Source organism: Punica granatum, chromosome 7 (genome assembly GCF_007655135.1).
Source record: "Punica granatum isolate Tunisia-2019 chromosome 7, ASM765513v2, whole genome shotgun sequence".
In the NCBI taxonomy this organism is placed as follows: domain Eukaryota; kingdom Viridiplantae; phylum Streptophyta; class Magnoliopsida; order Myrtales; family Lythraceae; genus Punica; species Punica granatum.
The window spans coordinates 9,274,988-9,291,841 of record NC_045133.1 but is presented as its reverse complement, the minus strand read 5'-3'; the positions used below and the strand labels follow the sequence as shown (position 1 = coordinate 9,291,841).

The 16,854-nt window shown below is 38.1% G+C and overlaps 1 protein-coding gene across 1 annotated transcript; it reads left to right on the top strand.

The window, feature by feature from the left end:
• The first annotated feature begins 10,481 nt into the window (after nt 1-10,481).
• On the top strand, nt 10,482-12,636 carry LOC116213018 (glucan endo-1,3-beta-glucosidase 14-like). Its single transcript, XM_031547818.1, has 3 exons — nt 10,482-10,641; nt 10,816-11,867; nt 12,340-12,636. The coding sequence occupies exons 1-3, from the start codon at nt 10,599-10,601 to the stop codon at nt 12,430-12,432; spliced, it is 1,188 nt and encodes a 395-aa protein (XP_031403678.1). The 5' UTR covers nt 10,482-10,598; the 3' UTR covers nt 12,433-12,636.
• Nucleotides 12,637-16,854: the final 4,218 nt, after the last annotated feature.

Here is a 16,854-nt window from a genome sequence, read left to right as displayed (position 1 = left end):
GGATTTGCATCGGACGGTCCATCAATGATCGGCTCGACGGTCTGAAACCTGCATATTTAGAGCATTTGGCAAAATATTAATTAATTTAATCAATAGTTCCACTAACGGGGTAATTGGGACGTTCATGTGATTAATTAACTCACTTGGCCCTAATAATTTTGCACGAATTGGTAACAAACAGGTAACACGCTTCGATAGATTGCAAATATGCGTTGGTGTCCTTCTCAAAACTTACAAATTTTATAAAACCCGAGACACGTGGTTCGATGTGACATGGATGTCTAGGGAAGACTTGCGCGTCTTGACTCGAGGCCTCACCTGATTTCAGGAAACTCAGGTTGGGACGTGAAAGTTCTTAGATCACTTCCGGATAGATTAACCGATCTTTTGACTTTTCAGGGTTCTTGACAACCCCGAAAGGTCCAGGGGATCGATTAGCGCCGGTCACAGGCCGAGGTGGCCCGCACCGCGTAGTCTCTCTTTTCCGAAAATAAATTTCACATCATGGGCAAAATCGTTTCTTTGCAAGTTAGCGATACCTCTAGGGTTAGAATAACAGAAATACTACAGTATCAGGGTAGGGATGGGCTACCTGTCTAGGCGCAGCTTTATCTGCATAGCCCGCTCTATCCGACCGATGAGTTTTCATTATTCTAGCATAGTCTCGGGTAGTTAGTTTTGGTGGATTGGCTCAAAATACAAATACCGGACTAATTATGTACTTGGTTAAGACAAAAACGGGCAATAGCGGAATAGGCACTAAGTTCTTTGATTCACGGGCGGAATACATGTTTGGTAATAACCTGTAACAACCGTAGTATCACAATATAGAACAATCCTAAAAGCCACCCACAAACACAAGACTTGACAACAAACGTCTCCTATGTCAGGTCCTCGGAAAATAATGCCAAATGCGAAATACCTTCCCGAGGCGATCCTTGATTGATTCAAATCTTGCACCCACTTTGTCTGCTTTAGGGTAGGATTTGCATGCCAAGATACCCTGGTTAATAATCGGTTAATTCACGTAAATTCGGCAATAACAAAACTACATTGTTTGTTTATTTGTGCCCGCTTGTTACATTCTTACGCTTGTTTGTTATGCGGATCAAGTCCGATCCTTTAGGACATGATTTATAGGGGGTCCAACGCCTAATCGTAGATCACGGGGTCCAATCCCCCTAACACTGAGCGCGCGTCTTAATTTCAATTCCAGTATTCCGTCGCGCGTCCCCGGGAAGGTGGATACTCCCAAGCCGCCTTGCATTAGGCACGCGCACACGTGCCCTGACGAGATTAAAATTAGGGTGTGTACACCGGGGACGGGCGATGGACGCACGTGAGAAGGAGTCGCCACTTGCCATTTTACGACCTAAAGGTCGAGGGCCGGCAAGTTACCCGGGTCTAGGGGTACGTAGTATACCTAATTGCTAAGGCATATGGTCTGCGAAACCTAAGGTTTCGAATTCGGGGGTTCTGTTACATGCGAGCCTATATCTCGCACGCCCTATCGGTACTCTAGCTTGTCTAGGCTTGCCATTTTAATTTAATTACCGCTTAATTGAGTTCCGCTCATCTTACGCATTTTGACACCATAAATTAGAAGAAACACTCCGACCGTCCACTCTCAGACCGGGATTCTTACATGAATTAATATACAACATAAACCCTTACATTGTTCCCTCGAATAAATAAAATACAAATTACAACGGAATCACAGTCGGTTCGCGTTCGGTTATGATTACACTCGTGCTCACCGTGTGGTTTGAGTGACCAAAATCGAAATTAAAGCAACGCGGGCTGAAAGAGCCGGGGGTCCGGTCCAACCGAAGCAACGGATGGCGAAAGAGTCATGTGACTCTCTTAATAGACGTAGGATCGGTCGAGCTCCCGAGTCATGTCTGGCCGCGGTTTACTTACCTTATCCGAGTCGTCTTCCACATAGACACTACTAGGAAAGAAGTAGTAAGTCGAAACAATACCCGATTTCGCACTCGGGTTGCGCGCGCTAGGTATGTGGGGGCGTTAGACCCCGTGATTGACAAGAGGGGGTGTTGGGCCTTGTGTATATCGTATCCTGGGAATTCGGGCTCGACTCGCAATAAATAAACAGAAAACAGACAAAACAGCGAAAGCAGACAAAGTAAGTGAAATCCGATGAACGTGTGAATGCAAGAGAGTTGTGTCTTTTAATGCCGTGTTTACGTGATTAGCCGATTCGTGCGGGATTTTGATCAAAGCCTATCCAATTATTCACATGTGCACATGAACAAGCAAAATCAGTCACGACAGAATTTAATTTTGTCAATTTTAAGTACGAATAATTAATTAAACCAGTTTGGAAGTATTTAATCGATTTAATTCACATAAAGCCGAGTGACCATGAGATTGGTTCGTGTGAATTCGTTCTCGCTTCAAACAACCGGTTTTGATGTCGAGTAATTAAAATATTTGAATTCGTCCTTTCATTGGTTTAACAATTATTTTATTTTTTGGTCATTCTTTTCTTTATTTTCATTTTTTAACTCAATTTTTCAGCATGACAATCACAAATTATCGTTGCAATCATCAAATTTATTCATGAATTAAGACCTACGTATGCCACTAAGTCGAAATTATATACCTAATTTTGGTTTAAACCAGAAAACCAGGCGTTCGGACCGGACAGGGCGGCCTGAACAGTGCAGACCAGCTGGAAAGGGCGCTGGGCCGGCGAGTTGGGCCGAGCGTGCGGAGGCCAGGCCGGATCGCGGAGGACTGGGCCGCGCGCATGGGAAATGGGCCGCTCGTTCTGGGCTGAATCTCGGGTGAGATGGAGCGGGTCGAACGTCGGATCGAGTCAGACCGTCTCTGCCGGACTGGACTGGGCCAAACGGGCTGGGTGGAATCGGCTGGGCTGGACATGCGCAAACCAAAGAAAGATGGGCCGAGCCCGTGAGAGAGAGAGTGAGCAGAGAAGATGAAGTTGGGTGGAGGAGAGGAGTCCAGCAGGGGAGAGGTAGCGGTTCCCGCCTCTGGGCGCCGCGGCGACGGCGCGGGAGACGGCGGCGAGCACCGCCTGGGCTACACCGTGCTCGGGAGGACCATCACGAGGCTCAGGTCGGTTAGGATCGAGGAGAATTTCGGGTTTTCGGCGAGGTTTTTTTGAGTTTTCCGGCGAGGGGTTTTCGGGCTTAATCGCCGGAAATCCAGGGAATTGAAAGGAGGAAATGGAGGGGTTTTGTTCAGGGTGAGATCGCGAGTTTGTTTCCAGGGAGGAATCGGAGCGGGACCGAGAGATTTCAAGCATGAGCCGAGAGCCAAGAGTCGAGAGTCGAGAGAGAGAATGAGATCGGGACTATGAGGGAGAGATAGCGGCCGAGGGAACGTGCCGGGGAAGCAAGCGGTGACGTGTCGGGCGAACGTGTCAGTGGCGGCAGGTAGTCACGGTGGGTGGGCAACCGCGGCGTGTCGAAGATAGGGGGGAGAAGAGAAGAGAAGGAAAGAACGGCGGGGGCGGAAAGGAAGAGGAAGAAAAGAAGAGGGGGCGAAATGGAAAGAAAGAAAAAGCAAGGGCGGAAATGAAACGGTCAGAAACTTTTGACCCGCATCAGAAATTCTGATAGGCGTCAGATCGGTTTGATGCCGATCTGACCGGTCTGACGCCGATCTGACTGGTCTGAGCGCAATTTTTTTTAACAGATTTAAGAATTTGAATTTGACGCACGTAAAAATTAAAATTATCATATTTTTAATTAGATATCAAAAAATGATTTGAGACCGCTATTGCGTTTAGAAAACTTCAAGAATCGATATTTTGTAGAAAATTATTTTTTTGGTCTCGATAGTGACAAATGACGATTTTACCCTCCTTTTGCTAGGATGGACTAAAATGAGGTGCCGACGCCCTTCATTTTAGACTGTCGGGCACGGGCAATATAATTCCGCTAGCTTACTGAAATACAACAAGTCAACAAGAATGTTAGTCATACCTGTGACGCTGATGCTTACAATAGTCCCCATGTCCAAAGAGAACTAAGACACAAACTCTTAACAATGGCTTTCGGAAAAGGCCGACAGTAGGCTTGTACATGACTCATATATAGTCTAGTCTCTTCCTTAAAGCATTAATATTTGACTGTGGTCGGACAATCTTCGTGTGCATGACCTGGTATCTATCCACATTGCTTCTTTCCGCGACGATTAACAACGCGAAAGTTCGGTTTTGTGCATGTGCGGTAACATGAAGGCTGGGTTGAATTTCCGAAAAGTAGTGATGAAATCGGGTCCAATGAGGGATCCTTTGCCTGCCTCTTTTGTTAATTTTAGTTGAATCTCGCGTCACCAAAAGGTTAAAAAGAAGGGGGCAAAAGGAAAAGTACGTGCTTAGCTGGCTAGCTATTACTTTTCTAATATGAGCTGATAAGGGCACCAGCTTCTCTCATCATTTGCACGTAATTGGTTTTGGTCCTTATCCATTCACCAAACTCTCTTCCTTGAAGTTTCTATCGTATCATGTTTTTACTGTTCTTGATCGATCGATCAAAATAAAGACTATCCACCATTGTCTCTGCCCCTTTATTTGTGGATAAAGGGTTCATTACGGTTGTTTTTCCTACTACGGATATGTCATTGGATATGTCTTCGGGCGAGACTGCATAAGTTTTAAGTGAAATTGTATCCTTCCCAAATAAGATCAATCACAACGTTTAATTGTTATTCATGATAAACTAACCGATTCTTCACCATTCATGTGAATCAGTTCAAGTGATTCAACAATTGTTCTCATTAAATAAATTTTCGAATTCGAGTATTGTGAATGAATAAAATGTACAGTTGGGAGAATTTTTTTTCTTAGTGAGTCGATCCAACTAAACTTGTATTAGTCGCGACCCATTAGACTTCTAAATACCCGATAAGGCTCTGTAAATAAAAATTGACCATGATTTCTTGATCCCATATGAAAGAATCCTTCTAGTCCTTGTCTGAAAGGATAATCTTTCACTCGTATATTGTACCAGGGTCAAGCTAGCATAGCAGAAGAGAGCTGGATTTATTTTATTTTGGATAGTTGAACTATACATATATGTGTGTACTAATTAGATGGTAGAAATGGAAAGAAAGGGCCGTATTGCAGTCAGTACACCCTCGTCCAAGAATTAAGTGGTTTCATTTTTTTTGGTACTAGGTACATCAACTTCCTCCGTAGTTAAAAAAAAAAGGTACTAATATGGGATGGTTTAAGTGTTTCGTATTTGTTCCTCTTAACTAATATCTCGTGTTCGAGTCTTGTGAATTGATAAAATCCATATTGGGAGAATTTTATCTTTTAATGCGCCGGCTTGACTCAAACTGAATTAGTCGGGTCTAGTGAGCTTTTGAATATCATGGAAACAACGAAAAAAAAAGAAGAAGAAATATGGTATAAATGAGCCAATTATACATCTCGTACATCGAACCAATGAAGTCGCATAACATGAACAATGTACATGGTATGTGCATAATATCGTGTAATTTGCTTAGAAAGCTTTTGCAGCTACGTAGATGATCGAGAATGTACATGCATTCGTCCCACACGACCATCCATACAATCTCTTAGCAAAGTATGCACTTTGCGAAAAGCGATTTGGTGGTTGAAGAGCATTGTCACAAGACACTCTTTTCGTTCTTCTTCCACTAGAATTAGTAATAGAACGCAAAGAAAAATATTATCCGACTGTTTTCCATGAAATTAAAAAAAGAAAGGTATGTAGTATAGTATTACCTGTGCACGTCTATAAATTATGAGATTTCCCATTTGATTCTTTTCAGTAAAAATGCATCTATTTATTTAAATTTCTAATTTTTTATACTAGATCTATTTATGTATGTGAAAAGAAAGATTATTTAATATTTCGAGAGTTTGTGAATAAAAAGATGAGGTAGTGCGTACCAATAAAAAAAAAAGATGAGATAATAATATATTGGTAAATACAACTGAAAGTAACCAACAAAAGTGTTGGTTGAGTGGTAAGTAGTTCACCTCCATAAGGAGAAAAACACAAATTCGAATCCCGGGAAGCGCACTTATTAGGAGGAATAATAACCTTTAATGTTCGATCTCCCGACTGGATTAGTCAGAATCCATTAGGCTTCTGGATATCCGGGTATACACCGTGTAAAATTCCTACTATGCCTATAAGCGATTGGGCTCATCTCCAACTCAAAAGCTTGAGCTAATAGGTTGTGGTACACAATCTCTTATAAACTTGTGGAATTCCTTTTATATTTTCGATGTGGGACTTAACTCTCAACACCCGCCCTCACGTGGCAACATGTGGCTTTGACGCTTCACCTACACGTGCCACGCGGACTTGAACACCTGCCCTCAAGAACTGACTATGAGTCGGGACTGAACTTCTGTGCTTGGGACTTAACCACGAGATGGATTTTTTCTTACACCTCGGGCAAAAGGAGGGGGGATAATTGAGATTTCCCATTTGATTCTTTACGGTAAAAATGCATCTATTTATTTAAATTTCTAATTTTTATACTAGACCTATTTGTGTATGTGAAAAGAAAGATTATTTAATATTTCGAGAGTTTGTGAATAAAAAGATGAGGTAGTGCTTACCAATAAAAAAAAAGATGAGATAATAATATATTGGTAAATACAACCGAAAGTATCGAATGACATCATCTAAGTGAAAGATAAATTTGTTGTATATAAAATGTACATGTATATATTCATACATGTGGTGAAGTAAAATTGAAAGGACAGATTTGTAGAGGCTTAAGAAAACTTCTTGGCGGCTGTCTAGACCAAGCTGAATTAATATATGTGTGTTTGATAAGTCCAAGCCAACGGATTACTAAAATTAAGTACGTGTTTGCTAAAGTTTTAAATATTTATTGGAAAAAGTGTTAAAATGATTACATAAAATTTATTCTGTAAGATAAATGTTGAAAATAGATATAATTTTTTTGGTAGATAAAAATAGAAATTCTTTGATATTGTACTTATTTTTGGCGTTTCTTTGGATTTATTTTGAAGTACTAAAAATTTAATTACTTAAGTTTTAAATACTTTATGGAATGAGACCTAAAGCGATTAAATGAAAATTATTTAGTAGGATAAGTATTGAAAATTAGAAAAATTTTCTTTTGGTAGATGAATTTAGAAATCCTTGGATATTATACTTATTTGGTGGTCCTGCATTATACTTCTTTTCACATTTACCCACCATATAATATCAAATTATTTTTTATTGGCATTAGAAAATTTAAAAATTTGAAAATGGAAAGGAATAGCCTAATAAAGAGAGCGGGCGATGGTGGCTCCAATCCAGACCACCATTGGTAGCCAAGATCAGTGCGGCCACTTCTAGTAACTTCTCACCTTTTATATCTTCGCAAAGAGAGAAGGGAAATAAATCTCGACAATAGTGACTATAATACCTACCACCACCCCCAGTCAAAGCCGCTGACTAATTCTCAGGTCGCCGATGAATCCTCAAGCAGCCGATGGTTGCCTTTCCTTGGGGGGTGGTGGCTAGGACCGAAGCCACCACCGTCTCGTCCCCTCCATCGTAACAATTCCCGCATCCTATCCCACCCCTCTCCCACTCCTTCACAACCCACCCCTCCCCTCACTCAAGTCCCTTTACTATTGGTTTTCTTTTTACGGTGAATATTACTATTGGATTTTTGAATATTGAGCGGTACATAAAAAAAATAACTATGGGAGAAAGGAACCGGGTAAAAAGGTATTCCCAAATATTATATCTATCATCTAATTGACCAAGACGTACAGCACACGCTTTATACCGTCGACTAGTCTCGTCTCGCGTCAGATGCCCTCTAATTATTTGAAACCATATGCCCAAAGTTATATGTGTGCGAGCAATAGCCTTTCGGCTGACCAATAAAATGAACCCAAAGTATTTCTTTTTAGTAATCATAATAAAAACAAACTCATCAACCGAATAAAGAGTGAATAAAAAATATAATCTACTAGACTCTTTTGTTGATAGAAGTTTACCTTTATTATGTATATACGACATTGAACCATGGTAGCACAAAATCCATTGATTAAATTGACAGGAGGAGCCTCCGTATTATGAACAATTTTTTTTCTTTTGATTATGAAGAAGGTCAATCAAAATATTTTTTCAGTTTTTACATCATAGGAGGGAGTTATCACGATTTGTTTCTATATATAAAGCGACTATCACGTATTCGGACCAACCAGCACTAGATTTACTTGTGACTATCAAGATGAGTTGCTCATACTTTGGAGACGTAAATAAAAGAAATATCACTTGCCAAAAAAAAAAAAAGGAAGCTTAGAAGTAGAACCACCCAGAGCTGATTAAATCGAGGGTGGATGGTCAATATTTGACTCGCTCAGAGATGTGCAGAATAAATTGAGACCCTCCAGAGGGCAAGCATTGCGCAGGTACATAGAAAAAAATAAAAAGCAAAATCAATTATATTTATCTAATAATTAATTTTACAATAATATTTTATATCTTTTAAAAAACTTTAGATATCAATTTACGAATTGAAAATTTTTCTTATTCTTCTAAAAACTTTTGATTTTTATTTTTAAATTTTCGATGAATAAATTTATTATATCATAGTTTTTTAAAACCTAAATAATTTTAAAATAAAAATAATTAAATATTTTTTCTCAGGTTTCATGCTTCAACTTCTATATATTAAATTGATAATTGACTGGTTTGTTAATTAATGTGTGCACAAGTCGATTCGTAGACGCACCTTACTCGGCTAAAAAATTCCTCTATTGTTGAACACCCACCCTAAAACCTCAAGGAATTTATATATATCTTACCAAAAAGAAATTATAACAAATGCTATATTTCTATAGGACTTATAAATAGTTAGGACATGTGCAACGCAAAAATTAAGTGATAGAATGCAATTGTATTGTCTACCAAGATTTTTGTTATTATTTTTCGGATATTAGAATTGCAACTCTTAATACCCTAAGTGACAATATGCAAGCTTTCGCACTTGTCCTCGTGTCCTTTTCCTTTCGATACTCAATCACTCTGAACAAATGATCATGGGACGAGCATAGACACTTTAAGCACCTGAGACTATTGATCATTGAGATGGGATCCCTCTTTCTCACTTTGGGCTTCCAAACTTGGGTCTGAGGAGCTAACTTAAGGTGCGGTGCTTTTGTAGCAATTGAGTCTAGGTCTTGATGTGGTGCGAAACCACATGAACTCACAAAAACAATTCTAAGATCGTGTTAATTTCACCCGTGGGAGAACTTTACCTTTGATGACCAACTCAACTTGATCCAGATTAGTGGGACCCATTGAGAATCCGGATACTAGGAGTCTAACATACCAAAATGTTCCACCTTGACTAAAAGTGATTACGTGGGTTGGTTCAAGCAGTTAAACACTTGTTCCTCCGAAGTAAAGTCTCAGATTTCGAGACTTGTGAATGAAGAAAATACACGATTGTGAGAGTTTTACTCTTAAATAAATAAGTCCAACCCAAATTGAACAAGTCAGGACCCATTGGTCACTACGACACCATGATACAAAAAGCCCATATCAAACCCCAAAAACTTATAGATGGTTGAACCAAACTGTCTTATGCCACATTCTTCCCATTATTTTTCCGAGACAAGATTCTCAAATCTCAATACTTTGGGAGATCGCACTATAATCTTTGATCCCCCAAATAATATACCTAAACTATTACAAGCATCTCAGGAAAGGAAGAATCAACGGGCACCCCTATTTTTTGCTTTACCATTAATGATTAAATGTGCCGAGCACTGTCCAAAAAAAGTGGTAGAATCTGTGAATTAGATAATCTAAACAATTGTTAAAGCAGAATCCCCCCTTATCATTAATACATGACCAACCGTATTTACCGGCCTCTTAAGTCTTGGGATCGCCAAATTGCTCATGACAAAGATATGATAATGAACCAATTAGAGGGATATGGCATTTCCTTCCACACTTTGCTTTCCGCCGAAGAAAGCGGCTTTGGGGGCAATTTCGTAAATTCGTGAAACCTATAGGGTGGGGGAAGTTGGCGTTGGTTGGAAAGAGACGAGCCAGTCCAAAAGAGCAAAAGTTCGTTCTGTTGAAGAATATGTGTAGACCGGATTTGAGTTCGACATGTCGAAATTCCGGTCTAACACTAACGGTTCGTTTGGATCTAGGGAAATGATGAATTATAAAGAATCACTATACAAATCTTATATGATAATCCACGATTACCCTCTCAACCCAAAGTAAGTCTGGACATGATCAAAAATTCGAACATGATGATTTTGAGTTATTTATATATAAATAAAACAAAGATATCCCGACTTGTGACTTGTGTATGTACGTGCATATGAATCCGGTTTAATTGGTTTTAGGGGCATGCCATCCTAAGGCAACCTTGCCAAGGCAAGCTAAAACCCCCTCGAAGCCAATAATATTCAAACAAGTAAAGAAAAGAATTCAGCTTCTCCTTTTCCCTCCTTATTCCATTTCCTATATAACTTGTCCCTCTCTATTGATCAAGGACTCTTACGCCTCCCTCACTCTATCCTCCCTCCCCATATCAAACGGACAATAGCCACATCATTTCGAGGAACTATCATGATTCGTGTTGCTCTACTTTTATTCGCGATCCATTTCTCAGGTAATTATCTGTTTATGATGTTTTATGTTTCGGTTACAAGGACGTCTGTGTACGATGTTTTTAATATATATGTTCTTGCACTTTGCGATACGAACATTTATGTCACTTAATGTCTTTGTCATCTTGCCAATAAATTGCGCCTCAAGACTAATCGAATTTCTTGCTCTTTTGCAGGCTATGGTCTTTTAGGAGTGGAGTCTCTGGGGATCAACTATGGCCAAGTCGGGAACAACTTGCTGCCACCGGACAAGGTCCTCGACCTCTTGAGCTCCTTGAGGCTCACCAAAGCGAGAATCTACGATACCAACCCTCAAGTCCTGACTGCATTTGCAAACTCGGACGTCGAGCTCATAGTGACGATCGAGAACAACATGTTGGGCCAGCTGACGGATCCCGAGCAGGCCCTCCAGTGGGTCAGCACCCACATAAAGCCGTACTTCCCGAAAACCAAAATCACCGGTATCCATGTGGGGAATGAGATCCTGGGAGGGGATAGCTCTGACCCGGCCCTGATGACGAACTTGGTTCCAGCAATGGCGAGCCTCCAAAGGGCGCTGGCCCAGCTCGGGCTCGATTCGCACATTCAAGTCTCGAGCCCCTGTTCTCTCGGGGTCCTGGCAGAGTCGTACCCACCTTCTGGAGGGAGCTTCAAGGGCGAGCTGTCCGGGGTGATGTACCAATTACTACAATTCTTGGCGAGCACCAGGGCACCTTTCTGGATCAATGCCTACCCCTACTTTGCATACAAGGACGACCCTTCCAGCATTTCCCTGGACTACGTCCTCTTCAACCCTAACCAGGGAATGGTCGATCCTTACACAAAGCTCCGCTACGACAACATGCTCTATGCTCAAGTTGATGCAGTCATCTTTGCCATGGCCAGGATGGGCTTCCAAGGGATCGAAGTTCGGGTGTCTGAAACCGGGTGGCCTTCAAAAGGAGATGCAAACGAGGCTGGGGCAACCTTACAGAATGCAGCGATTTATAATAGGAATCTGCTGAGGAGACAACTGCAGAACGAAGGGACACCATTGAGACCGAGTACAAGGCTGGAGGTTTACGTGTTTGCGCTGTTCAACGAGGATATGAAGCCCGGACCGACTTCGGAGAGGAACTACGGTCTCTTTCAACCTGATGGCAGAATGACTTACAACGTTGGACTTTCCGCCTTGTCGAATCATAAAGCCACTTCAGCTACCATCTCTCTCACTTCCTCCGCCACCAAGGTAATGATAAAACCATAATCTTATGTTCCATCCGTCCGCTTAATTTCCTTTCCAACATTGAAACTCGGGCCATATAAACAATTAATTTTACCATATAGAAGAAGAAGCATACACAAACAAATTGCATATATATGATCAACGCGTAATATTAAAAAATCCATTTAATCCACGGTAATTTTCAACCGTAATTCTCTACAGTCGAATCATGTATTGAATCCATTATATACATATATACTTTGTTAATAAGGAGAAATTGTATAATGAAATTAATGTAATTACAATTAGGTTGGGTTCCTCGTGCAAGATGTATATATGTACATGTAATGTACAGTAATTGTTTCTATATGTATATATGCTGTATATTTGATATCATGTTTGAATTGAAGAATATGTATTTCGGATGTATTCTAATTACAGTTTTTTGTTAAATTTTTTTTCCCGTTCAAATTGGATAATTTTCACGGCGAAACAGGTAGCGAATAAGGAAAACCAAAGCTTGGTTTACTGGATGTTTGTGTATTTGCTGACCTTTCAAGTACTCTTTATGAGAAGAAGACCCTTTTAATCGAATGGGAGGTTCTCCATCGCATGCATGTATATATTTACATCTTGGTAAGGAAAAAGTTTAAATTCTTTTTTAGGGGCTTTTTTTTTCTTTCTTTATATTGCATTGCATGGTTAATTAGTAGGAAATGGGGAAATTATTAGAAACAACCGAGCACGCAAAATACTATTGATTAGAATTCAATCCAGAGATCTGTTTATTTCATATGGAAATCTTGCATCACTGCGATGAACTCCATCTCTGATTTAGAGCGCGTTTGTTTGTTTTTCTTTTTTTTTTTTTTTGGTGTACGAATTGAAGCCTTTCATTTGGAATAGGACATCGTCAATGTAGTTCCAATTGAGCACCCAAATTAAGTAGTAGAGCTCGTAACAATATGGAAACTACTTTATGCAATGTTTTTCTGGCCATAAAGAAAATTCATGCGCCTAGTAAGGGGTAAGAAAAAAAAAATAAATAAATACGAGATATTTTATTTATAAAAATCAAACTCGAAATTTCTTGATTATAGGCGATAACCAGTGCCTCCGTATTAACCCGTTCTCTCTACTTTATGCATTGACGGTTGAACTTGACACTGAAATTGATGGGATCTTATATATCACCTCACAATCATTGCAACGGGTGTGCATATGAAACAATCGATGCTCATACAAAAGGGAGCTGCCAACACGCGTAATGGTGTTTTATAATAACTCCTCGCAATCGATAATTTTTAATATAGATATATAGATTTATGTTATAGGAAGGTCATGTACATTTTCTTTATTTGCTTTATAAGCATCTATGATACATTATAATATGTAAAAGATATGTAGAGTAATGAGAGAGCCATTGTTTTGTCGCCTCATCAGATTGCTCAACGGAAAGTTCTCCACTTTTGGACGTGGAATCCATAACCAGAGCCCCTTCCTTCCATATAAATATTTCCCTTATCTCTCTCTCTGACCATCCAATTTCGATTAAAAAAATGTACGGAATAAAGCAGCTACAGCACATATATGGATCAGCAATCTAAAGTTGTGTCTATTGACATGCCACACATTAAAAAGTTCAACGAAGTTTCACGTGTCTGTAAATTAAGCATCGCTTCACTATGAAATTTTATATCTTCACGTAGTTGACACTCAATCTGAATAAAGACGAAAACATTATTAACTTATCTATGATGCCCTGTCCCTATCAAAAATTCCGGATCCATATGCTCCATAGACATGTGACCTTGAGGTCAGATATGAATTGGCATTCCAAATTCACTGCAGGATGCGTAAATGTATGGCTCATGTTCGGTTGATCTCATTCATCTAATTACAAAAGTCATTACGGAACTTTTCTTTTTTCCTTATCAAAGTTTTCCATTGCAATCAATGTTTTCTATTACAAGAGAGACTCAAGAACTTAATTAGTATAAGGAAATACATAATTTATATATTTAAAGAGTACGGGTAGTCTCACCATAAGAATTAAACTTGAAACCTCTACATTATCAAGTGAGGATGCGTATCACTGCACTATATCTCATTTCTCTTTTTCCTTATCAATGTTAATGACGTTCACATGTATAATATGGATGAAATGCATGCTAAGCTAAAACCCCGTATCAAGATATTAAAGTGCACATCATCATCATCATCATCAATTCACAAATTTTTCCGAGAATATAAACGTTGCTTGTTATATTATGCTTATTGCAAATATGCTTTGGGTGGTCAAAGTTGTTCGTTATATTGGCGTGAGGTATAAATAGAAATGGAAAGCAAACTATAACTAATGCTACCACAACAAGGCAAAACCAATGACTGAAGCTCAATAAGACCTGCTTGATTGTTTTTGACATGACAAGGAAAGATATGGATGCGAGGATATGGACTTGAGGAAGACAAATGCAACAAATGACGTCAAACGTTGCTTTGATCATGTTAAAAGTTGGCAATATATTAAGGAATACATGTGCAAGAGATAACGAATTATTAGAGATCAAAAGTGTAAAAAGGGATGACATTGCGCTTTGTTTAGGGTTCCTTTTCCCAATTTATCTATCCTATACAGTGCATATTCCCTGGCAAAGAATGGACCCAGCCAATATTCTTTCGTCAGATGAGAAAAATGATTTGGTGCAATGGTATAAGTTGTTAATCTGAATCATAAGGTCTCAAATCGATCTTTATCGGTGGAACTTTTATCTCCCTTTATTTAGCTTTATTATTTCCCATATAACTAAAAATATATGTTCTTTGATCAGATGACCGTCAGCATTTGTGTGCCATTGCCATCCCTTTTTGAAAGGAGCTCTCTCTCTCTTTGTTTTTTTTTTTCATTTACAGTAAAGGCTTATGAGTATAATACAGATAAATAATTATTCTAATAATTAATAAAATGATATGAATAGTCCCATAGTAAAATTGAATATAGAAATTCTTAATTACCAAATGATAGCGTATATCACTATACGACAGCCTCTTTTTCTGCAGTTTTTCTCTTTAATGACTATATAAAAGGGAAATTTTTTGGACAAGTTACGGGAAGTTCGGCTGGAGCCTCCCTCCCTTTGGATCTTCCAAAAAGTGGAGGAAAAAGGGCCAACAGTGAAGATCCGGAGGTTGGGAGGTGTGATTTGATCTTTCGTGATTTGACCAAAATATTTCTTATATATATTATATATATTTATATACAAGACTTACGTGGTACCTCCTATGTAGGACCAATTATTACAGTTAAAAATTGGAAATTATAGTTTTTTCAGTAGGAAAATATTATAAATTATAGTTTAATCAAACTTATCACGACATATTCCCGTTGGCTCTTTTTTGATAAGTAAAAAAAAAAACCGACGGGAACATGCCGTGCTAAGTTTGATTAACTATAAGTTTCAATATTCCCTTCGGTTTCGGTGACCGCACAACGTTGAAGACTAACACATTTTCTTGAATTTGAGGCACTCGGAATTCAGAGCAAGTTAAAGTTAAGTCAGGTCAGTGAAAGAAGACGTTTAGTGCAATTTCATTCACTCTTAATTTCAAATCAAAAGATCTTGAGTTAGACTTTAATCCTATAATTTCTGGTACTTGCTCATTTACTTGCTTTTTCCTTATATCATGTTTTAGACTAGCTATATAATTAAATCGCCATTATAGCTCTAAAGAAGAGATTAGTGGTTGACATGTGAGACAAAATGAGGTCAGCCTACATAAGATCTTCGAGGGTTGGTCGACCCATTTGCGCAGCTCAACACGTGGGGCACATGCAGCACACAAGTTTCATCTGCCCTCACACGTTGCCCGGGCACATTTAATTTTTTGTTTACAAATATTTATGCTTATAAAATTCACATTGAAATATTTTATTCAACATATTCAAACTGATAATAATATACATATTCAACATGCCAAATATGTATGGTAGAAATTTAAGAAAGTAAAGACAAATTTATATATTAAACAAATAAGTTTAAAATGACACAAGATTGTCATGGGAAGATTTATATGCAGCAATTGAGAATTTGATAATTGAAAAGAATGTATAGAAACATACTAATTAAATGTAATTATTGCTATTTATATATAATTACAACATGTAATCAGTATTTATTTATAATAAAGTTTTTAATTGATCTTAATTACTTCATTAACACTATGTTTAATTGCCATTTTATTATTACTATAGATAAAATAACAATTTGTTGACCGAAATTATTTCTTCGTCCAGAGAAAGCTATTTCACCCTCTTTTTATGTAAAGCAGATTTATTTAATTATACAATTAATTAATTAGTTGAGGTAAATAGGCTTATTTAATTTAATTAAAGTTACATAAAATTTAGATTCACAATAATTATTTTTAAGAGAATTTCCTGAATGGCGATGTAAATTCATATATATAAGTAATTGTTTTGGTATTTATTGTCGAGACATAGTGACATATGGCGGAAATCACATGGAATATCACATGGGAGCTTGTATACGTGGTGACACATGACGGAAGCTAGAGAGACTAATGACAACACATGGCGCGACGTGGTTAACTATTCCAGACATTATATATAATATATTGATTCGAATGTCTTGCATGTTTATTTTTTTTAGATTTCTTTTTCATTTAATTAAATATATATATATATAATATTTTTGCATGTATTTATTTTTTAAAATTTGACGCATTTAGATTAAATTTGACTAAAGTGATTTTTTCATTAAATTAAATTCATATATATAAGCAATTGTTTTGGTATTTATTGTATGACATTGCAATGCCAATTCGATTGTCTTGGATTTTTTTTTTAAGATTTGCACGTCTTTCTTTTTTTCATTTAATTAAATATATATATAAAAGTAATATTTTTGCACTTTGTTTTTCAAATTTGGACGCATTTCATTTAAATTCGATTAAAATATTTTTTGAATTTAATTAAATTCATATACATAAG